The 24,833-nt window shown below is 35.0% G+C and overlaps 1 protein-coding gene across 1 annotated transcript in view; it reads left to right on the top strand.

Moving 5' to 3' along the window:
- The window catches only part of LOC148954504 (uncharacterized), a 548,520-nt gene that overhangs the window by 469,211 nt on the left and 54,476 nt on the right, over positions 1 to 24,833 (top strand). Inside the window, exon 15 of the mRNA XM_089086303.1 lies at positions 14,086 to 14,172. Coding sequence (XP_088942429.1) covers positions 14,086 to 14,172 — 87 coding nt within the window. The remainder of the gene's footprint in view (positions 1 to 14,085; positions 14,173 to 24,833) is intronic.

The raw sequence follows: 24,833 nt of genomic DNA on the forward strand, positions 1-24,833 counted from the left end.
TACAAAAAGGTGTTGATCCAAGTCGGTGATTAGACCTATTTCCTCCCTAATAATCTTTAAAATCAAGTCCATCACCAAATGTGGCGTGGAAAAATATTAGCCTATATCTAGTCCGAACTCTGAATAGATTTTGTCTGTGTTTTTGCAAACTATGTCTAACAGAGTTAAAACATCACTGGTCAAGTACAGTCTACAATAATCCCACCCATTTTTACAACTCCCCTTAGACCACACCTTCTTGGCAAACTCATATTCCTCGGCTGTGCATTCAGTGTTGGTGAGTGAATTATAGAAAGCTTCAATTGGAGGTAGTTTCACCTCGCTTAAGCAAGCGCCAGAATAGTATTAGTCGTATGTATATACACCTTTACAGGTCAATAGGTCATACATTTCACTGTCTGGAAAGTACTGTTTAAGCAAAGGAAAACTATCAAAATTGTCGCTTTTCTGCACTTGAATCAATTGTCTCAATGCCTTGGGAAAAAAAATAAAGGAATCTAAAAACCTGATTTTATTCCAGTACATATGCCCATAATTTACTACCTGCCATTTCAACTCGAGAACCACCAACTTCTCGGCTGATTTGGGAATGATGTTATAGGTAAATGAATTATTTACCCATGGACTATCTACTCTCCCTCCCTCCCTGTGCATACTTGCCAGACCGGGTAAAATAAATTTTTAATCATAATTTGAATTATGAATAAAAACTGGAATAAAAAACTGCTGGCTAACATTTAAGTAACACGATTGATGCGCTACCCCCCTAAAATTACTAACCCCAGAGGATATTTCCTGCCGAAAGTGATTGTGGTCTCTGACTTTCCCCCTCCCCTCTCTTTTCCCTTTAGTCCCCTTATCCCCCTCTTCAAACTCCCCCGTACAAACCCAACATATTTTTTGATTTTTAATCGCGAGACGATCCTCTGCAGACAGCACCATAGGGTAATGCGTATTTCTCAAACGAGAAATAGCGCCATTAGCTGTACCAATTAGTTTAGTCAGTGCCTTGATCATGCAGTCTCCCTCATCCAGTGTTTCAACTATTTCTAACAGCTGCATAGTGTTAGAAATGTCTCTTTGTGCGTGGGCGTAGGACACTGCAATAGCCTGATGTTCTTTGATTCGGTTTGGAAATCGAGGATCGTTCACTTCCACCAGCTTCGCTTCCCAATCCAACGAGAATTTATTGCTCTGGAGGAGGGTATTTTGGAAATTTTTGAAACGTAAAATAGTCCTATCCCCTGAAACCGTTTCCACTGACTGGTAGCCATGCCTTCTACAGTGCTTCATATGATTTTGCAACTTTAATTCTGTCCAAAATCAAGACAGGCATGTCGGACAGTAGAAACGCACCCCCCGCCCCTTGCCCTCCCCCAGAACTCTACGAATGTCTGTAATTAGATTGAAATGGCCAATTGAATTGGCTAGGTCACTAGATGGTGGTGTGTACAACAACCAAACCCAGTGTTTAACAAATTCAATCGACGGACCTCTTACTGAGAACACCACCCCCTTCTTTTTAGAACGAACCCCATCTTCAAATTCAGTTTCATACTGAACCCCAGTAACGCCGATATTTAAATGGGCATTGGCCCTTTCAAAAATATCAATAGACCTGAGCGTTACTGGGTATTTTCCATCTAAACAAGTGAAATCTACAATGAGAAAATCGGACCCCTCCTTCCCATGTACAGCCCAGTGGTCTAAATTCGTCTTGGTAGCGCCATCCTTCAAAGGCCGGGAAACTAATATGAGGAAAGCGTACTTGAAACATTTTTGATCTGTTTCAAAACAGATTCGCTGGACACCTTTACATCCTTCTAGATCAGGATTATATTTTAAAACTGTATCCCTCTCACCACCACCCCCTATTCAAATAAAAACTTTTTTAAATTTACAGATATTAACGCTTAAATTTTCAACATAAAGAACTACAGACCCGCTCCCATTTTCGTTATAATTCTCGAGATGCGTAATAATATGACCTATCCACTCTGGAAAAAACACCCTCATAATTCTCTAAATTTGGATAGACCAGTCGCATCTCGGTATGTACATAATGATGGTAAACCTCACTCTTTCCCTCATTTAAATAAAACACCTTTAGAACAATTAAAACCTTAATTGAATCCCTACCTCCTCCTCCCCACAATTGAATTTGGTTCTCTAGCAGTGCGCGAATTTTATCTACATAGTCATGAACAATTTCTACAGGGTCAAATACAAAATTACCACACAAAAGCGAATTAAATGGGTCTCCAAAGGTTGCAGTGTAGACAACTATTGTATTTAAAATTGTATTTGTGAGTTGAAACTCGGGAAATGGTGTCAATTGGATATTTCCCTCCCCCACCTCCTCCTCTTGTACATTAACATCACCACCCCCTCCACCACATTGTTCAATAATAGGGCTATGGGAAGGCACTTCATTCGATTGAAGTGGAAGTATGTTATCAGTGGGGGGAGGGTTCCCTGTTAATTCCCAGGTAAAATTCTCTAAAATTTGTAGTGTGTTTGGACTCAAGTCCCCCTGCTCAACTGTGCTATTATCAACATTTAAAAAAAAAATCAGTTAAAAACTCATCAATGTTATCAGTAATTTCAAGTAAATTAACGAGTGTACCCTGCTGTGACATTTCATTGTTGTAGAGCTCCACAGGCGCGTCCTCTCCTTCTCCAACTGATGAGTAGGGGGAGATGGCGAGTATGGAACCAGAACAACCTATAAATGAAAAAATAGCTTATTACCAAAGTTTCTAAATCACCCTATTTTTAAGAAATTGGATTATTATTTAAAAACGTGTTGCTTAGCAGTAGCATTTAGTTCTCTATTCTATATATATATCCTGAAAGTTCCAGGTTAATACAATCTAAAAGATGACATAGAAGGTTTTGATTTTGTTCAAACAACCCCCCCCCAAAAAAAAAAAATTATTCATATTAATACTCTATATCTGCATTGAAAAAAAAACCACGGTCTTTACTTGATAGCCCCACAACTCTTTCCGTTAGAGAATTGTGTTTAAATAAAAGCAGTTTATAACACAAACAATTTTCATTGTGTGTGTGCAAGGCAGATCAATTTCCACTATTTAATGCCCCCCTCCAACACGTTCCGGCCCACCCCAGCGGGCCCCACGGCGCTTCCCGGCCGCCGCAGTGGCCGCCCCCTCCCCTGTATACGATAATTGACCTGATTTAAAAAGGGGGAACAATTTCTTTTAATATATTTGACAGGCTTTGACTGACTGACTGACTGATAAAATGAATCGATTGTTGGAAGACAATCCTTAAAAATATAATATTATAGCAAAAAATAGCATTCTGCTTTGAAAAAGAATCTAGTTCTATCAGTAATTGACTAGAAATTAACGAAAAATATTATTATGAGGTTGAAGAGATAGCGAAGATGCCTACAGTGGGCAGAGAAAATAGGAAAGGTTAGAAAAAAAGAGTGGTTTCTTTGACAGGCAAGCAAAAAAAATTACATTATATTTAGATATCTCTGAGGGGGGTGCAGAGAAATGTAAAACAATGGTTGGAGTGGGGGATTAATATTTTAATATCTCAGACACACACACTTTTAAAGCGATGAAAAATGGGTTTGTTGTTTAGGTATTTCTATAAGTTAGGTAAAAAAAAATGCTCACATTTTTATATCCCGGCTGCAGTTGAGTGCCTGAATGCCCTGGCGAAGCATGCTGGAGGGCCACCTCCTGACCTTGTGTAGGTGGGGCAGCTCTTGAAGGCCCAGGCAACGCATGATGGAGAATGGACGGGCCGGCGACGTTACGGGCTTGCACCGATGAGGCAGCAGGGTTCTCCATCCTTATGCCCCATTCTTTTTTTGGCTTTTGCCCAGACTACATAGGGGCTTGCACTGATGGGGCTGCCTCACCCTCCCTTGCTCTCTTTTCAGCTGGAGGCACACATTCATCATAAATGTCCTTAAAAGAAGAGAAAAAAGTTAGTATTGAAATAATTTTCCCCTTTTTCACAGAATAAACGGGGACGACCCCGTCCCTAACCATAATTTTGTCTAGAAAGCATTTATCTCCCTTTTCAGTGAAGCAAAAAGTAAAATTTTGCGAGAAATATACTAGGCTTAGAAATCATATGTTTTTATTGCACAACTTGTGAAAAATAAACCTTGACGAACAGTAGTCTATAGCCTTAGGATAGAAATCAATGTTTCTATTTTTACCATTCAGAAAATTTTTTAAATGTTCCCGTCTATAGATATTAAAATAGATAAATGATTATTAACCCAGCAGCAGCCTATAGGCCTAAATTTATGATCTTAGACGTAAATGGTATTAAATTTACACATAATAAAGCTATGTATTCTTTTTTCTTAGAAATCCCGGCCCCTTACTTTTCATGCGAAGTTTTCGCTTTACAATGATGGTGTTAGAAGCGAGGTATTAACCCCTTCCACCTAATTACATAATGTCCTAAAAAATATTTGTTAGCAATTATTTTTGGGGAATAACTCGTTTCACTCCTCCACATACAGGTTGCGTAGGCCTAGCTTAATTATTGCAATCTCTTTTTTGTTTGAAAGTGATTTAATTTGACGGGGGAAAAAAATCCTTTTTGATCTGTTGAACATCCCTTAGGTTAAACCGTTAACGTAATGGATTGAGAAAAGCGGATTTGTTTTAAAAAAGGTGACAGCTAATTAAATCATTGCGGAAAATATGTTTATGTCAAGCTAGTGAGCGGCTTAATAGCTAAGAGTTAACGGAAGTTGCCTGTCAAAAGGAGAGTTCAAAACAGAGTTATTTCCAATTGGAAGAATTAAAGTCATAAACATGGGGAGGGGAAGGGAGGAGGGATGATGGAGAAAGGAGGATTGGGGTTTACCTGGTAAAAAAGAACATATTTTAAGTTGTCTAGCGAGTATAAACAATATATAGTGGAGTTTGTATTGTGTGGGGGGGGTATACCCTGAATTAACTGGAGGGTGACCAAAGAAAATTATTTTATTTGAAAATAAAGAATGAAAATGTACTAAACAGAGCTCACATTGTAAATCGCTGTAGCCAAGGCTTCTAGCTCATCAATAATATTCAATGTTTTATCCATTATGTCCTGGAACTTTCTGAATGTTTAATCACAATGCATGTCCGTTATATGCGAAATCTCAAGGGCGAACTGCGATGTAATGGGGAACCATATATAGGCGACTTTCTTTTGGGCTTTTAATGATTTTTACCCAACTCTCTGATTGACTTAGAAGAAGACATGTACATCCTGTTTCCTATTCCTAAGTCAAAACATTCCCCCCACTGATTATGTAAATCAAGTTCTCGGAAATTATCTCCCCTAGATCAATACATTCCACACTGATTATGTAAATCACCCCTCGTGTCATTACACTTGGCCAAACAACAACAACAACAAATCAATCGACCTTGACATCATCCATTAGACATTAATAAATTATGAAAATACATCAAAGTGAGAAAAATCCTGTTTTTCATTCCCTGTGACAAAAACCATAAAAACATGCATAAATTATATAGGCCCGGGAGATTATTTAATCAATTTCTCTGCAATCCTCTCCTGCTAATATGCAACCAGGCCTCTGATTGGTTTAGAAGGAGACACGTGATCATGTTTCCCGTTTCTGGATCAAAACATTCTCCCCACCGATTACGCAATCAATTTCTCAGAAATTTACTTCTCCTTTAATTACGCAATCAATTTCTCGGAAATCCATTTTCCCCTAGGGATTCTATGCCCATTTATGGTGTTCGTTCTGGAACTCAGGAGGTTCGGTTAGTTTACGCAATCAATTTTTCGGAAATCAATTTCACCTAGGCTAGTCTATGCCCATATATGGTGTTCGTTCCGGAACTCATGAGGTTAGGTTAGGTTACGCAATCAATTTCTCGGAAATTTAGTTCCCCTAGGGATTCTATGCCCATATATGGAGTCCCGTTCGGAGATATTAGGTTAGGTTAGGTTACGCAATCAATTTCTCGGAAATCCATTTCCCCTAGGGAGTCTATGCCCATATATGGTGTGGGTTCAGGAACTTATGAGGTTAGGTTAGGTTACGCAATCAATTTCTCGGAAATTTAGTTCCCCTAGGGATTCTATGCCCATATATGGAGTCTCGTTCGGAGATATTAAGTTAGGTTACGCAATCAATTTCTCGGATATCCATTTCCCCTAGGGAGTAATATGCCCATATATGGTTTGGGGTCAGAGTTAGACTAAATTATAGATGGCAGCAGTGGTGTCGCCCTGTGCTTTCTGACCCCTTCCTACTCATATTTGTTTTAAATTTTAAATTTTACATATTTGTAATCAGCCTGAAAAAAATGTCAGTCGATGCATATACTACAACGAAATTTTAGGCTTTAAGATTTAGGTATTACTAGCATGGGTCGCTCTTTTGATTAAAGCACATTATAGCAGACTGTTGTTGCTAGTCTCTGTGGAAAGTCGAATGATATTTTGCATAGTCGAAATCGAAAAAAGTAAAAATTAGTTTTTTGTAGTATTTTTTGTGGAAAACCGAAAATGACTATGCTTGAAGCTTATAAAACATTCAAAGACGATTCTGAATGTTTTTTAAAGGAATCTCTACTTGTTAGAGTAATATTTATTATAAACCAAGTTTCTTATGAATTTTTTCTTTTTTTCTCACTAGTAAAGCTCTTCAAAGACCAATTTTAAAGATTAAAAGCCATAAAAACCAAAAAAGCATCAACAAACTATAGAGTGGTATCCTATGGAAATTGGTATCCTATTTTATTTATTAATAGTGTAATTAATTGTAGACTGGAGATACATTCCCGTAAAATTAATGATAGTTTACCATGTGATATTTCTGACAAGCCTTTAAACATAATTTACCTCCCCTACATCCCAAAAATCACTACAAATCTTAAAAAAGTTTGCACAAAAAATAATCTGTATGTAGTATTCACAAATAATTTTCGAATCAAAATTTTCTAAATTCTGGTAAAGATAAAACTCCAGTTACTCGCCAAAGAGGGGTCTACCAAATACCATACAATTTTGGCAAATATTATGTAGGTAGGATACGCCAGAATTTAGAAAAGCGCATACAACATCATAATGATGATATAGTCAAAGCTCTAAATTCTAGTATTTCCGTTGTTTCATTTGATTCTGCATTAGGTTGCCATATTTTTGAAAATCCTGGCCACAATATACTTTTTGATGAATCCGCCCTTATTCGCAATGACCTAGGCATAAAGCAGGTAGTCCGAGAATCAATTGAAATCAGACTTAAGATTAATAATAATATTTCCTTAAATAGGGACTTGGGGGAATATACACTAAATGCTCTATACACAAATTTAACTAAAAATGATCTTACAAAATATTTTAAATAAATAAATAAAACCAATAGACATTAACTAAGAGCCAGTTATAACCAGATTCTTTATGTGAGTACCAAAAAGGCTATATTAACAATAGGAGTAAATTTTAGATTTATTTATCTTTCATTTCAATAGATTGCCGGCTTTTAACTCACTTCTTATCAGATCTTGCTGAACTGTATTGAAGTAAGTATACTGGGACTGCTTTGAAATTTTTTTTAATTTTTGGTTTTATTCGTTAAGTGTTGTTGTGAGTCTTTTTTCTTTCATATATTTTTGTCTTGCTGAGGACGGCCCTTGGACATATGGCCGAAATATTCATTTAAATTATCTCCACTGTCTTGCAAAAAGATTTCCCTATTGTTCTTCGTACTTTTGTTTTTTACCAAGTTTTTAGTGTGTTATTATTCCATAGTCACACGATATTTATGTTTTCATATAAGACAAAAACTCTACCTATAATTTGATAGCTGAGATCTTTATTCACCTATCCAATTAAATTTATATTTTGAGTTTGGCTTTGAATAATTTTTTTATTTAATTTTTTATAATGAAAATTACAGGAAAAGGTTGTGAAAACATGCAGACACAAGGAGAATTTTCCTATTCCTTAAACACGTTGTAATAATTCTATGAGAAAAACGTAGAAACAATATCATAATTCTGTCAGGAGAAAAGAATAGATCAGAAACTGACGGATCTGATGATTTCAGCATCTTGTTCTTTTGATGCGAGTTGCAGCTTTCGGTTTTTTTCATATAATTTCTTACTGTATGATGAATATTTCAATAAAATATATGTTGAATAAAAATATATTTACTCATTTTTTACTAGCTGGACGATTAGATGAAATTTTACTTGTTTTTTTGCGAGATATTATTTTTTGGATATGTCGAGGGAAAGTCTACTAAGAAAATGCAGTTTAGAAGTCTAACATACATTGTGACAAAATGTAAGCCGTTTGCGATACTACGAGTGTCTTTTACCTTCAGTAGAACAATAATCCTAACTTCTCTGGTTATAATAGTATATATTATTGTTTGCAGCAACAGCTGCAACTTTGTAATAAGAGAACCAAAGTCCTTAGAAACCAAAAGTGTAAAAATATGTATTCCAAGAAACTCTTTCATGAGAAACATTTTGAGTAGACGCTGACTCAGAAATATGACGTACTTTTGATTCAACAGAATTTTTTAATAATTTCGGAAAAGGGTCTGAAACTCTAGAAATATGATATTAGATAGAAAAAAAAATGCACCATTAAAATTGCCGTTTTAACAAACCCTAATCTGATGGCTTAAAGCGTACATCTTGAAAAACAAGGAAAATCACTTCATGAAAAACAAAGAACCTCAACTGAAATTTCCTGACAAAGGGAGCTTCAACTAAGACAAAGAAATATTATGGAAACAGGTCTAATTGTCCTTAATCGTGACGTCATTTTTTAAAACAACAGAAAAGAACTCTTTCCACTAAATTACCTTGACAGGCATTTATTTAAACAAATGAACAAAATCTAAATGTAACATACGTAACATAAAAGGATTCTTTTCAGATTAATTGCATATATTGCCTCAATCTACCATATATAATCAATTTATTATGATATCATATCTTTTTTCAAAAAGAGATACTTGAGTTGTATCTTGCATATGCATCTTAATATGTCTTGTATACGAAGATGTAGTTTTTTGTCAAAAATTAAATTTTATTATAATATCATCTTTATTAACTGCAAAACACAATAGATATTTCAACTTTCTTTCAAATGGGCTCTTAAAATGACCTTTCAAATGAGTTATCGGTCAAATTCCCCACTAGTGTCAACAAAAAGAAAAGTGGAAAAAAAGCAGACGCATCAGTGCAACCAATGCAAAAAATTATTTTCCTTGTTGTTCAAGGTAGGGGGTGGCTACTTTCCTCTGAGGGGTTTTCATTATTGGAGATTCTAATAGTTCAACTTTCAGCTCCATTCGAAATCAATTTTGAGGGCTTTCAGGCTATTTTTCCAAATTCCCATCAATTGGTATTCAGGATAACATTTTGATATTAGGATTAATCAAAATGATAGTTACCATTCCTGAAGCTGCTAAATGGGGCAAAATTTTGCCGCCAACCAGTTCTTATAAAACTTATTCTTTAGATGTCTGTTACTACATTCCGTGGTTCTTTCGTTACTAGGTTGCAGCTGTTGGTAAAATAGTTAAGGAAAGATTTATTTGATACACGAGCAATTTAATTAATTTAATCAATTGATGAAAAACTTTGGTCGAATCTTCAAATTGTGTCCAACCTTTAAATTACAATCCAACATTTTAATTTTTAGGCAAAAAACTGACTAAAACTTACAGATATTCATGATATTCATCAATAATAAAACTGTATCAGTTAAGAACAAACAGCACTTAATTTTTAACCCAAATCGAACAGAAACTAAAATGAATAATCAAACACAAAGACAAAAAATAATGCTATAGATGAATCAATGAATCCTAGACGGCAGAGAAATTAAAATTAATAATCAAGCCGAACCAAAAAGCTAACAGAAAAATATCACTAACAGGAGAAATGGTGGTATCACCTTTTAAATCTTCGCAAGGCCTGAGCATCATTTGCATGGTGATTAAAAACAAAATGACTTTAAATCTTTTTAATTTTAACATTAACATTATTCTCAATTTTAATTATAACTTTTCTTTTTTAACTATAACAGCAAAATTCTTGTCAATTATTTGACTTCAGCCCGGCTACGCGACAGGCTTTTATTTATGGGGCCAGATATTGATTCTCATTATCGCTTTTCTTCTAACCACAGACAATGTGAGCCTCTTCTTGATGTGATGGCGTTACCATATGTTTGATGCAACCACACTGGGAAAACTACAAGCTCTTCCTTAAGTTTGTGAACTTTTTAGATCGTTTTCGTGGCCAGAGACACCAATATGAAAAGAACTATGTAGCCGATTTTGAGGCCGGGCCCGGGAACTTGGCATATGGCAAGTTTGGATATATTGAATCTCGTTGTTAGTAGCAACCTCCAACTGAATCACCTTTGTTTGCTACACTTTCCACGGGAAAATAAAGGGCCCCCGAGGGGATTCATACAACCTTGAAGGGTTCCAATGACTTCAACCTCCATTGCAATTCCAATGGGCTTTCCCAAAAGATAAAGCTCATATAACATGAACAATCTCAGTTGCCCGATTGCCTTCAAAGTACTGTGGACATGGTCAGTAATAAATCTTTGAAAATTTTTTATTTGAGTCTCCGATTGCCTTCAAATGGCTCATAAAACTCAAAGACTATTTGAATTACCCATATTTCACGCCTATGTACATCAGTTCTGCCCTTGGTTGAATGATAGACCATCTGTCAACAGGTGAAATGCCATCATCTTTATACAATTCTGGAAAAGGCTTATAACAGCTTTGCCCCTCACTCAGAAAATCTATCTTGGCTTTTTTTTTACAATTAGCGATGACTCTCAACTTTTTCATCACAGTTCACGAACTTGATTTTAATTCAACACTGAATATCAGAATATCATATAAGAGTATGTACACAAAAGACCAGCGGTACCGCCTGGTCTGTCTATGATGAAACTTTTTTTCCAGCATAATTAGGATTACTAGCAGCCTGTGACATACTTTTCACAATTTAAATTGGTTCTACTTGCAAAAGCCGATACATACTTTCTCTAGTAGCAGCTGACTCATTAGAATTTTGAAATTCCATGTTTTGGTCATCGTAGCATGTCTCAATGTCGTCCATACCATATCGTTCCAAAACTAAAATTTCGATCATCTATTGCCATCGTATTTAACTTGAATGCAATAACACGGTAAGCACGTTTGATTGCAGTATCTTCAGATATATCATTTCATCCTGCATGCAGAATAAAATCCTCTGCCAACTGATTTTGAATATTTTTCAAAGGACCTCTTGGATCTAGAAGATGTCCGAAGACAAAAACGTGAACGAAGAGCATTCACATCAGAGAAGGCATTTTGGGCAGTCCTGATTCTGTTAAGTCACCTATCCACTGTTTATCGTCAAATACAACGCCATGGAATAGGCATGTTTGTTTGTTACATGTCGCATAACGATGTGATTCACAGTAAGTAGATATTCAAAACTTGTTGTATCCTTCACATGATGTAGAAGTTCTTGCAAATAGAAGCATTCTGGATGAACTACAACACTTACGTCGTGAATTCTACCAGCAAAACGCGATCAACGGATTTGTTGTTCCCATGTACTCGTTTTCCCATTCCATTTATATTTTTCAGGCTTTTGAAAATAGTGGTAAAATTTTCGGTTTGTTTGCATTTGTTTCAACGTCTGGTTATGTCGAAAATACACTTATAACATTGAGCTCTGTTGTCCAATATCTACCAAATCTTCATGGGCTTGGTCGATGTCTTGCATTCAGTATTTCCCAGGTAAATGAATATTCAAACATTGAAAGACATGTTCTATGGATTTCATGACCACATAGTCGCCAGCATGCTTCAGCCGGTGTAATGTAGCGTCCTTCCACTATGGTGGTTGCTTAATTGTAAACCAAACTTCGTCGATTTTCAATAATCTTTATTGAAGCCTAATCATGTCCTTTGTGGATATATTCATATGAATACTTTACCGGACCTATCCTACCAACATATTCCAATATTGATGTGACATTGAAATTTTTTCAGTAAATAAGCATTATTTGTGGCGACATGACCATTATCACGTGTAACTCGGTGATCGGAGTCTCCTTGATAAACAGAAAGGTCATATGAAAATCCTGTTTTATTATTTTGATCCAATTTGGGGTAATGACAATGGTGAGACTTTTGATTTCCATCATCCGCTAGAGATATAACTGAATTGTATTGCAATGGAAAACTGAAGAGGCACTGCAATTTTCCATTTTCCATTCCTTAGGTTTTTCTTAATATTAATAAAAATTGTTCTTATATTTTTTTCGATTTTTCTATTATTATAATTTTCAACTGCTAACTAAGATTTAAATATACTAGACAGAAACAAAACTTCAACAGAAAAACAAAATTTGCAGAGTTTAAATACAATTAATTCAAAAGGAAACTTAGCATGAAAAAGATGGTCTTAAGCTTAATATTGCTGGTCAGCTACTCATACAACTGGCATTGGGATTTAACTAAACTCCAGGTGGATTATCAATCATTCATTTTAGCACTAATTCTCGTAATACAGTTTTGTTGGTATTTGTAATTTCATCTGAATTAGATCATCCATTTAGAGATGGTTATGGGTTCAATCACCAGGATTTATGATCAATATCTAATGCATATGCGGTAGTCCAGGTTTTGAAATTTAATGGTATACACACTTGCTGCCATCTCTCCAAATATTTCTTATCAAAATCATTGATTATTTCATCAAATATTTGTTTCGCAATTCGAGCAATGAGATCGGGACGATCTTGAGTGGACTGCTCTGTGACAAGTTCTTTATCATCAGATAAGATATGTTTTGCTTCTTTAATTTAGGGCCAATCAGGATTGCAAATCATAGTTGTGAAGAAATCTGGTGGTCCAATAGTACCCACAATGGCCATGACATCTTGGCTATTGAAATGTTCAGCATATTAGCCACGTTGATCCGGTGAATTATGATGGTAGCATTACTTATTCACGTACAACTGCATTCTGTTTCGTAGCTAAGCCTTTCGTAGCAGTCTTTAATAAACCTTGTAACGCTCACATGGTTATCGGCCATAATAGTTTCCTGATTCAGATTTATCCATTGAATGCGATCACGTTCAACAAAAACATGCACCGACAAAATATTGTTCAAAAAGTTGTCCACGAAAATGTAAAGCATTCAAACCAGTATGACGCAGGTCGGGTGCTACAGCTTGCTGAGAAAAGCTTTTGGCGTGTTCAGGTAGAAAAGCGATACTATGCTCTGAAAACTAAAGCTGTGTTAGATGTGGAAGACCTGTATTAGGTGTTTGAAAAGGCATTTTCACGGTCCGTCTCGGCGTTCCAGCAGGATAATACGATGGGTATGTAAAGGGCTCCACGAATAATGATGGTTCAATCATTGCTTATAATGAATAAAATTAAAGCAAAACATGAGTTCATGTTTTGGATTCGCGTGCGGAACTCACTAGAAAGCGTGTGACGTCGTAAAAAAGGGGGCAAACCAATTCATTTGGAAATTGTGTGGCAATACAGTTGGACAATGCAAGCAGCAATCTACAAGGTCAAATAAAAACACACTACTCAAATACAAATCATTCTCACTACAGCACAGATGATGCTTTCGCCCTTAAAAGGTACAGAAGGTGATAGCTTTGCTCCACCTTGTGATAGTTTCTGTTTTTTTAAGTTGAACTGGATTATCAAATTTAATTTCCGATCTTTTTGGGTTTAATTTATTCACTACTAGCCATTCCCGTTTGTTTCAAGTTTGAATTATTACATGACTTTATTTCCATTCAGTATTCTTTTAATATGGCTCATTACTTTTCTTAGAAAAACTTTTGATTCTTTAAAATGTTTTTAAACTGTTTCTGAAAATGATCGAGCTGATGCCAGAAATTTACAACCAAAAAATTTATCAACTATATAATGTATTTGATTTTTTTAATAATTGTAAAACAACACTAATCCAGAGGATTTTTTATTATCCTAAAATCAGTTAGATTCTTATAAGTAAAATAATTAAATTTCTTCGTTTTTTTTAGGAACATGGTTTCAAATGAATCTAGCGATACAGTTACATCGGTTCGTCCAGGGGTATACAGAAACCCCTCTACCTTGGATATAATAAGGTTTGCACATATAAAAAGTAGTACAATATTCCTGCACTTTAACATCAATATGCCTTTGTTTCACCTCTCGTTCTTAAGCCACGTGCATGCATAAATCACAGTGAGTATTCTCCATTCCAATTAATTGAATAAACCTGTTTGAATTTAAATTCTCTACCAAAACATAAACCACAAAAATAAAATTGCAGAGGGTTCAGAATCACTGAGTTATGGCAGAGAATTTAAATTCAATTACAGCTCATGATGACATGATCAAAGAACCAATCGAACTATTGCTTAATTGAAGAATTAAAGTCCAAAATAATAATTGATTAATTAAGTCCAAAAATGATGCTTCTCTAGTAAACGAACTGTAAGCAAGGAGCAACTCAACCCAATAATACACAAAACTCTAAAAAAAGGAATACATCTAAAGAATTGGCTTCTTACGCTTATTTATTTCAAATATTTTTTTTTTCTGTACAAAAAGCACTAGATGCAGCCATTTCCTTTTAAAACAGCCCTTATGATGTTCCAGTGTCCAGTTAGCTATGGAGCCAAAAAAAAATGGCAGAAAAAAAAGATGTTTCTCATGCAGAATTTCGTAGTTGCAGCAACCTTCCTTATTTTTTAAGCCAATGTATTTTAATTTTGTTTGTTTTGATGGGACACTCTGTTTAGGAGTTTCGGACTTTTTTTTATACTACGGGACGTGTTTGTCTTTTATTAGGTTCCAGCTACCGCTGCAGCCCCGATTCCAAATATATAAGATTCATTAAGTTTAATATTACCAATCAAAGGCTGCGAGCCTGGGAAAATGTGCCTAATTTTCGATAGGGGAGAAACACCACCAAGCAAATCAAGCTATCCTAGTGCAAATTACACCATCAGATTCAGAATATCAAAGAACCTTATTGCAGTAGCTTTAGGCTCTTGCCTACAAAAACGTTGAATTGTGTATTTTTTGACAGAAGAAGTGTATTTATGTGTATTTTTTTTTGCACGTTTGGGTGCGTGTTTATTTGTTTGTTTGCTTTTTAACCCAGGGGTGACCGTATCGAGTCAAGGGTCCTAGAAATTCAGGATAGGGCTAATCCGAATGAAAATTAAAATTTCTATTGTACTTTTTGAACTACCAAGAATATTGTGCATTTCCTGCTATTTTGTGGTAACAATTACGATTTTGCCACAAAGAAGAACCAGTCTATTGAAATTTTTTTTTAGGAATTTTCTGTTGAAAGTTTTGAGACACCCAATCAAATTAAAAGTATAGAAACTGTAAACTGAGCTTCCGAGTTTCTGACGAAGTAATCCGCACATGGCGCGTTCGTTCCTAAGAAGTCACGAAGTCTATACAAGATAAATGATTGATATAGGTTTTTATTTTGGTGCTTAGCATACCTCAGTTGGTTCAGTTGAATTGGCATGAAATTATGCTTAGTGATGTATAATTGCGCATCAGTCATTAATAAGGAGGGTTGTTGGATCAATCGGCTATTGTGAAGGCGGAGGGAGAGGGAATGCGAATGCTTAAAATAGTGTATTTCAATGCCCAAATTTTCTAGCTCTCGAAGAGCCTTCACATTAAAATAGAACAGGGCATGGGGGGAGGTTGTTATGAATTAATCTCCTTTCATTTAGACTGAGCTTAAATAAGGATGCTGCAGGGTGATACATATTTGTTGCACTGATCCGTACTTCTCGAGCGAGGAAAATATTTCTGACATTTATTTTAAAGATTCATAGAACTAAACTGATTTACTTTGTATTTTATTAACATATTAATGCGAAGTGGTGTTCTTATAAATAAACCTTCGTGTAACTAAAATCCTCTTTAACTGAGCCCCTATTCAACTGAACCCCACTTAATTGTACCCTCGTTCAACTGAATCCCGAGCAACGGAACACCCTTTAATTGAACTCTCACACAACTGAACCCCTTTTTAACTCGACCCTTTCGCAACTGAGCCCCCGTTTAATTCAGCCCCAGTTAATGAGCCATTGTTCAACTAAAGCCCTTTTTAGTTCAACCGTCATGTAACTCAACCCCCACCATGGTTGGAGCGGTAGCTGCAACCTTGTAAGATACAAACCATGGCCCATAGTAATCAAAAATTGAAAAACATATGTACCAAAAAAAGCCGTCGAGAAAGAATTGCCATTTTTAGCTGATTCAGCAATGGTAACTGTTATCTAAATTAGTGTTAAAGGTAAAATGTTACTTGGAAAACATGTTTAAGGAAATTCCAAACAATGTCCCAAAATCCCAAAAATGCCGTCGGATCAAACCAAAAATTACAACACTAGAATCGTCACGGCCAAAACCCGTTTAGAAGACTTACAGTTCCGTGGCTTAAATAACAAGGAAAATCGCTGACATGGACAGAACGAATGTGTCCTCTTTTCTAATTTATTTTTTCTCCTCTGCTAGTGAGGCACTGGAACATCGTAGAGACCTGTTTAATATTTCATTTTAAAGAAAATTACTACATCTACTTGTTTTTTTAATTGCCAGAACATAAAGCTAAAAATAAAATCTATTTTTATAATAAAAAAACTGCATCTTTGTATAAAAGATTATTAATGACGTCATAATCGTAGGTTGCAACCTAAATGACGTTACAGTGAAACTGTATGATGACGTCGGTTGAACCTGGGGTTCGTTCTTTAATATAAAATTTGAGATGCATCATCAGGCCGTACCTAAAATATTGTAGATTTGCGATTTTGATAGCCAGGATACGTATATAATCCTTAGATTTATCTTTCTTTCCAACTCAAAGTCACAATTTGAGGTCCATATAAGGTCTAATTGTCGTTCACCCCAAAAAACCTCCTAAAATTTAAACTATCTGAAATAACTGAGCTTTTCAAAATTCATTTGTGCTATATTACCTTGCCAGTTGCTATGCTGCCACAAAATACAATTTCTTGTAAAAAAAAAAAAACTGTATCTTATTCCAATTCATCATTATTTACCACCAAAAAGGATACTGGAGCTTTCAATTTCTAACAAAGTTAGTCCTTTTCTAAGTTTCTTAAATTATCTGTTTTCAGAAGTAATTTACGTTTTAACTTAGGAGAACTATTTATTACATGGCTATTTTACTAAACGACTTTTTTAGCTAAGGATATTGGTCACTTTAGGCTCGTAATATACAAAGCTCACAAACAAATCACAAACACTTAGAGCTATCATTTTCATTTCTTAATTGAAACGGTATACGCATTAACTATGGAGAACTATTTAATTATATAATCCTTTCATTGAACAATTAATTTAGCCGTAGATATTGGGCATTTGAGGCTCCTAGATATACAAAGCCCACCAAAAAAATCACAAACATGTAGAGTTAGTTATTTTTGCAGAAATTGGTGAAAGCAAATGTTCAACAGCAAACCCTGATAAATTACGTTGTTAAAGCTTTGGTAGAGGTGGTGGAGGTGGGAGAACTTGGAGGAAGGGAGTACGATTTGCTTCTTTACCTCTAGTGTTCTCACTTGTGTTCAATGATGCGGATCCTTGAAAACATGAGCCGTATTTGATATCGGTTTGTCGTAATTCGTCTGCCCTAGCCACTCCAGAATTTAAAATCTCTTCCTTCAGTAATGTATGCTGCTCTTCCAGTTTTTTATTTTCTTTTGTCACTGCGCTTAGCCTTATTCTTTGCAGTGCATTCCTTTTTCGTTTTGTCTCTAAGAGGTCAGAAAGTCTGTCCAAAGTATTGTTCATCTCTTTTACATTTTTAATAATTTTCTGCTCACTTATAAGTCCTTCTGCACGATGATATTGCAATTCCTTCACTTTATTTTTCAGTGTTCTATTTTCCAACTCCTTGTTCATGTTATAAATAATAATTTCACTCCAAAGCCATACTGTAAATCCTATAAAAGGAATCCAACTATTAAATAATATATTTTTTGTTTTGGACGACATACTAAATTGTTAATAATTTTAACTAAATACTTGAAACATCTTTATTGTTTTGCAAAAATATTTACAGAAACATAATCTGTATTAATTTTATCGCCTGTTCCGTATGAAGCTTGCTTTTCTTGCACGCAGTTTACTGAAAAGGAACAGATAATTGTGCATTTTCTTTTATTCCTCAATTATTCCATAATGTTGACTTGAAAACCTCAAATCATCTCAACCTAGTTAAGAGATTTCAAATTTATGAAATTGATGCAATTTTGACAAAAATCAAATCACACAGCAACGAGCCTAGTTGTAGACATGGTTTTCACGAAATAAGCATAATTTTTTTCAATTACTAAAGCTGTTTATTATTATTTTCTAGTAAATAATAAAATTAAGTCATCTCAATTTACAAGCTACCTTAACCCAGGCTTCTTGTAATTCATCCATACTTTTGGTGTTATGTTTTTTAATTTGTGTTAATTATGTGAATGTAATGAAAAGTGTTTTTTTAGTTCAAAAATGCGTATGTATTGTAAATTTGTATTTTAATTTTATATGCTATAGGCCTAATGAATGTTATATGTTATAGGCCTAATGAATGGGAGCAACCCCTTGTATATAATTTCTAAGACCACACTGGCTAATCATGACGAAAACGAAACAATAGTAAAGAAGAGAGAAACAAGAATTATACGAGCCAGTGAAGAACGTAGACTATAATCCAAATATTTAGGTCAAGACCTCCGCTTGACCGACCTCAGTGTACGGTAATGAAATAAAAATCACTAATAATTTACTTCATTATTTAATAATTTACTAATAATTTACTTTATTATAGTGGACTCTTTGGACAAGAGGAGGTCTTGACCGAAATATTTGCATTATAGTATACTTTTTTCATTGGCTCGTATAATCCGCGTTTCTCTCTTCTTTACTATTTTTTCGTTTTGCAACCCCTTGTCGCCGTGGATGTGTGGAAAGGGAAGTGTTGAAATTGTTGTATCGTAAAAATATGGATGAAGAATTATTAAAAAAAAAACAATAATTATTATTGTATTTAGGAAAAGGGTAGATAAAATGTAATAGGAGAGATAAAACTATGTATGTGAGGATTTAGAAAGATAGAAAGCTATGGAATGCCGATTTCTTAAAAAAAAAACATTCCCTTTAAGTTTCAACTTCATACTCCGATCTATTCCTAATATATTACTGAGATCCTTTTAACTACCTGCAAGCACATTGTTTAAGTTTATTTAATTCAAATTCTCCCTCAATATTCCTTATAATTTTCACCTTCATACTCTTAGCCTTAGCAGTAGTAGTCGTTGTATTAGGAATAGTAGCAGTAGTAACAGTAGTAGTTTAGACAAATTATTTCCATACTTGTTTCCATACTTTGTCTTGTTTAGTTCAACTTCCACCGCAATATTCCCTAAAATTTTCACCTTAATACACTTAGCTTAGTAGCAGACAAAAGTAGTATTTATAGTATAACTGACAGGATCGATAAAGAACACTAAGGCATTAAGGATTGCTCTTATCAAAGCGTTACCTTAAAAGTCAAAAGATATTGGAGGGGAGCCCATCCCCTCCTACGTACCTTTTTCTGCAAAGTTTATCGGATCAAGATTTCAAGATAGCCATTTTGTTCAGCATAGTTGAAAGGTCCAGTAACTGTGCTTCTTGGGGTGTCAACATCACCCATCCCCCTACAGCCCATGGGGCAAGGGCTGTAAGTTATGCAATTCTCTCATTATTTACATATAGTATTTGTTACCGGAAAAGGGGCAAGTTTGACCTTTGGCTTACAAAAAGGCTAAGGGTAGTCAGATGGAGCTTTCAGGGAATGTCGACAGGAATGTTGAACTAAGCCAAAACACTATGTCCATGCAGGTTGTCAAAAACGATTATCGCAGAACTGGCATGGGGTATTAATTCTTAACTTTCAGAATGATGAAGGGGATGATTAATTGACTTGCGCAAGCTAATGCTACTGTTATTGCTACTGCTACAACAACTATTACTATCACTACTGATATAACTACTATTTCTACTGTCAGTACTACTAAAGCTAAGGGTATTAAGGTGCAATTTTCAGGGAATGTTGAGGGGGAAGTTGAAATGAACCAAATCACGCTATATGCAAATAGGTTGTAGAAAGAAGATATCAGCAATATCTTAGGATTAGCTTAGAGCACTAAGTTAAAATTTTCAGGGCATAATGAGGAGAATTTTAAACTGATCTAACGACAATATTTGTATACTACTAATGCTACTGCTGTTATTAGAATTGCTGCTACTGCTACTTCAGATGAAACTACCGCGACGACTACTATTGCTAAGGCTAAGGGTATAAAGGTAAAAATTATACGAAATATTGATGAGGAAATTGAATTAAATTTAAACACACTATGTGCATGCAGGCTGCCAAAAGAGTGTACCAGCAATATTTCTGGAAAATATTGGAGAATTAAGTTGAAACTTACAGGGTATGTTACAGGGGATGTTGAACATACCAATAGGCAGTATTTGCATGCTACTATAACAACTACTTTTGGTTCTACTACTACTACTACTATTACTTCTACTACTGCTACTGCTACTACTAAATTACTAATACCATGGTTACTACTGCAACCACTACTACTACAACTACCACTGCTACTACTACTACAACTACTACCACTACTACTCCTGCTGCTGCTACTACTACTACTATTACAACTGTAACTATTTCTAAAAGTAAAGATAATAAAGTGATAATTTCAGGAAATATTGAAATGATGTTTAACTAAATCAAAACAAACTATCTATATGCAGGTTGTCAAAATGACGTACCAGCAACATCCCACGAAGTGATTAGGATACTATACTAAAACTATCAGAGTATCCTGAGGGGATGTAAAAAAGTATGTGCATACTACTACTAATACTTTTAAAATAAAAAGTTCAAAATAGGGATAAAATCCTTTTTAATAGACAGTGTATAATAAATTTCACAAAAAAATACCAGATATTTCGGTCACATATACAGTGACCGTCATCAAACAGTTCGTGGTAACGAACTGTAAGTAAGGAGCGACCCGGCTCAATGGTAACCGTAAGTCTAAAAAACGGAATTTTGATACCAATAGATACATCAAAAGAATCAAATTTTACTTGTGGTTTCAATTATATAAGTTTCATCAAGTTTAATCTTACCCATCAAAAGTTACGCGCCTGAGAAAATTTGGCTTATTTTTGAAAAAAGGGGAAGAGACCTCCTAAAAGTTATAGAACCTTAATGAAAATCACACCATCATATTCAGCGTATCAGAGAACCCTACTGTAGAGGTTTCAGGCTCCCATCTAGAAAAATGTGGAATTTTTCATTTTTTGCCAGAAGAAAGATCACGGATGCGTGTTTATTTTTTTGTTTTTTTTTCGTCTTCTTTTTCCCAGGGATAATCGTATTGACCCAGTGGTCCTAGAATATCGTTAGAGGGCTCATTAGAACGAAAAATTAAAAGTTCTAGTATCCGTTTTGAGCGGCCGAAAAAATTGGAGGGCATCTTGACCCCCTCCCACGCTCTTTTTTTCCGAAGTCACCTAATTAAAATTTTGAAATAGCTATTTAGTTCAGAAAAGGCGAAAATCTTACAAATATGTCTTTGAGAATTAATTAGTCCGCAAAGAGTCTCTGGGGAAGGGCCGCAAGTTATTAACTTTGCCCATTGTTTACGAAATGCGTTGTTTATTGGCACGCATACAGGTGTGTTAATGAGGATTTTTTTTTCTATGAAGGGCGTGAGGTTTGAGTCAGCAATAAGTGGGATGATATTTCCAAAATGGATATTTACTTAGGGGGAGGGACTATTCTATTAAGGGGGCGCCAAATTTCACAGCATTATTTAAAAACAATCAGAAATTAAATAAAAAAACAGGTTTTTTTCAACTGAAAGTAAGAAGCAACATTAAAACTTAAAACGAACAGAAATTATTACGTATATGAGGGGGTTTGTCCTGTAGTCAATACCTCGCTCTTTACGCTACAGTTTTTTTTTAGTACTTTCAAAAGAGCCATCTATTCTAATTAACCGGCCTTTGTGATTCAGGGGTTTATGATTTGGACAAAATTCAAACATTAGCGTAAAGAGCGAGGTATTGACTAAGGAGCGAACTCCCTAATATACGCAATAAAAACATACGAATATAGAAATTCGTAATGTAAATTAATTCGTAAGTTACGTCAGAACAAAATTTCGAGAAAGCCAATTAGCCAAAAAAAGGAAAATTATTATGCTAATTTTTTTTTAATTATTCACATACAGTTAGTTAAAGCCAAAACTGTCTTAAGTCAAAAATATTTAGAAATTAGATAAAAAAACAAGTTTTTTTAACTGAAAGTAAGGACCGACATTAAAACTTAAAACGAACAGAAATTATTGCGTATGTGAAAGGGGCTGTCCCTTTCTCAACGCCTCGCTCTTAACGCTAAAGTTTTTATTGTTTTAAGAAATAAAGTTGTGAGACAGAGTCAAACTTTAGCGTAAAGAGCGAGGTGTTGAGGAGGAGAAAGCCCCTTTAATATACAGAATAATTTCTGTTCGTTTTAAGTTTTAATGTCGCTCCTTACTTTCAGTTAAAAAAACTTGTTTTTTTAGTTAATCAGTAGTAAAACTAAACTAAAACAATTTAAAACAAATGCTTTGAATCGGGATACAGGTGAATATGGGCTGAACTCTATCTATGATAATTTATTAAAATCTGACAGAGTAAAGTTCAATTCACCCAATGTAGTTGTCCTTTGTCCAAAAAATAAAAAAACAAGTTTTTTAAAACTGAAAGCAAGGAGCAACATTAAAACTTAAAACGAACAGAAATTATTCCGTATATGAAAGGGGCTGTCCCCTCCTCAACGCCTTGCTCTTTACGCTAAAATTTTTTTATTGTTTTAAAAAATAGAGTTGTGAGAAAGAGTAAAACTTTAGCGTAAAGAGCAAGGCGTTGAGGAGGGGACAGCCCCTTTCATATACAGAATAATTTCTGTTCGTTTTAAGTTTTAATGTTGCTCCTTACTTTCAGTTTAAAAAACTTGTTTTTTATTTAATTTCTGATCGTTTATTAGTTAATACAGCTTTTATTTTGGTTCACCGTTATTGAATAAGTAAACAAAATGTTGTTCCAATTCTTTAAAAATGACCCCTTAATCACAAAGGCCGTTATTTAGAATAAATAGCTCTTATGAAAGTACTAAAAAATCTTTGCCTTAAAGAGCGAGGCATTGACTAGAAGGTGAACCCAATCATATAGCTAATATATTTTGTTCGTTTTAAGTTTTGATGTTGCTCCTTACTTCCAGTTGAAAAACTTGTTTTTTTACATTTAATTTCTGATTTTTTTTAAATAATGATGGAAAATCCGGCGCCCCTTTCATAGCAATGTCCCTTCCCCCATGAAAACTTCCTTCATGAAAAGATCCTCCCATATAACCCCCAACCCACCCCCCACCCCCACTACCAGAAAAAATTCCCCCTGAAAACGTCTGTACACTTCCCAATAACCAATACTATATATGTTAACATTGGGTAAAGTTCATAACTTTCAGCCCTCCCCCTGGGGGCTTCGAGGGATTAAGTTATCCTAAAAGACATAGTTATAATATTTTCGACCATATTGAACAAAATGGCTATCTCAAAATTTTGATCGGCTGCCTCTGGGAAAAAAATGAGCGTAGGAGGGGGCCTAGTTGCCCTCCATTTTTTTGGTCACTTAAAAAGGGCACTACAACTTTTAATTTTCGTTTCAATGAGCCCTCCCACGATATTCTATGACCACTGGGTCGATACGATCACCTCTGGGGAAAAGAAAAAAAAAATAAAAAAATAAATAAACACGCATCCGTGATCTTTCTTCTGGCAAAAAATGGGAAATTCCACATTTTTGTAGATAGGAGCTTGAAACCTCTACAGTAGGGCTCTCTGATACGCTGAATATGGTGGTGTTATTTTTATTAAGGTTCTATAACTTTTAGGGGGTCTTTCCCCCTTTTTTCAAAAATCAGCCAAATTTTCTCAGGCGCTTAACTTTTGATAGGTATAATTAAACTTTATGAAACTTATACTTTTTAAATCATCATTAAAATTTGATTCTTTTGATGTATCAATTGGTATCAAAATTCCGGATTTTAGATTTTCTGTTGCTATTGAGCAAGGTCGCTCCATACTTACAGTTCGTTACCACGAACTGTTTGATGGTATATCATTGAACGCTAATGAACCGAATCCAAGAAGGTCAAAGAGGCTAGCTTCTGCCTTTGCTTTGATAAGAATTAGAGATTTAAACAATATGTAATGTTATTTGATTTAGAATATAAACATTTGTTGTAAATTGTTTTAGTTTAGTTTTACTACCGATGACGGTCACTCTATATGTGACCGAAATATCTGGTATTTTTTTGTGAAATTTATTATACACTGTCTATTAAAAAGGATTTTATCCCTATTTTGAACTTTTTATTTTATCGTCATGGAAAGGCAGTGTGGTCTCCGAAATTATCTACTAATACTTTTACTACTGCAACGGCTTTTACTACTATTGAAGCTAAGGGTATTAAGCTGAGACTTTCAGGAAACGCTTTGAGGGATTTTGTACTAAATCAAAACACACTATGTGCATGTAAATTGTCCAAAGTGTGCATCAGCAATAGCTAAAAACAGCTTAAAGTATCAAGTTGAAACTTCCAAGGTAGTCTGAGGGCGATGTTGAAATAACCAAACGG

Source organism: Artemia sp. Qi Xiang Cuo, chromosome 3, assembly GCF_049724085.1.
Source record: "Artemia sp. Qi Xiang Cuo chromosome 3, ASM4972408v1, whole genome shotgun sequence".
Lineage (NCBI taxonomy): Eukaryota > Metazoa > Arthropoda > Branchiopoda > Anostraca > Artemiidae > Artemia > Artemia sp. Qi Xiang Cuo.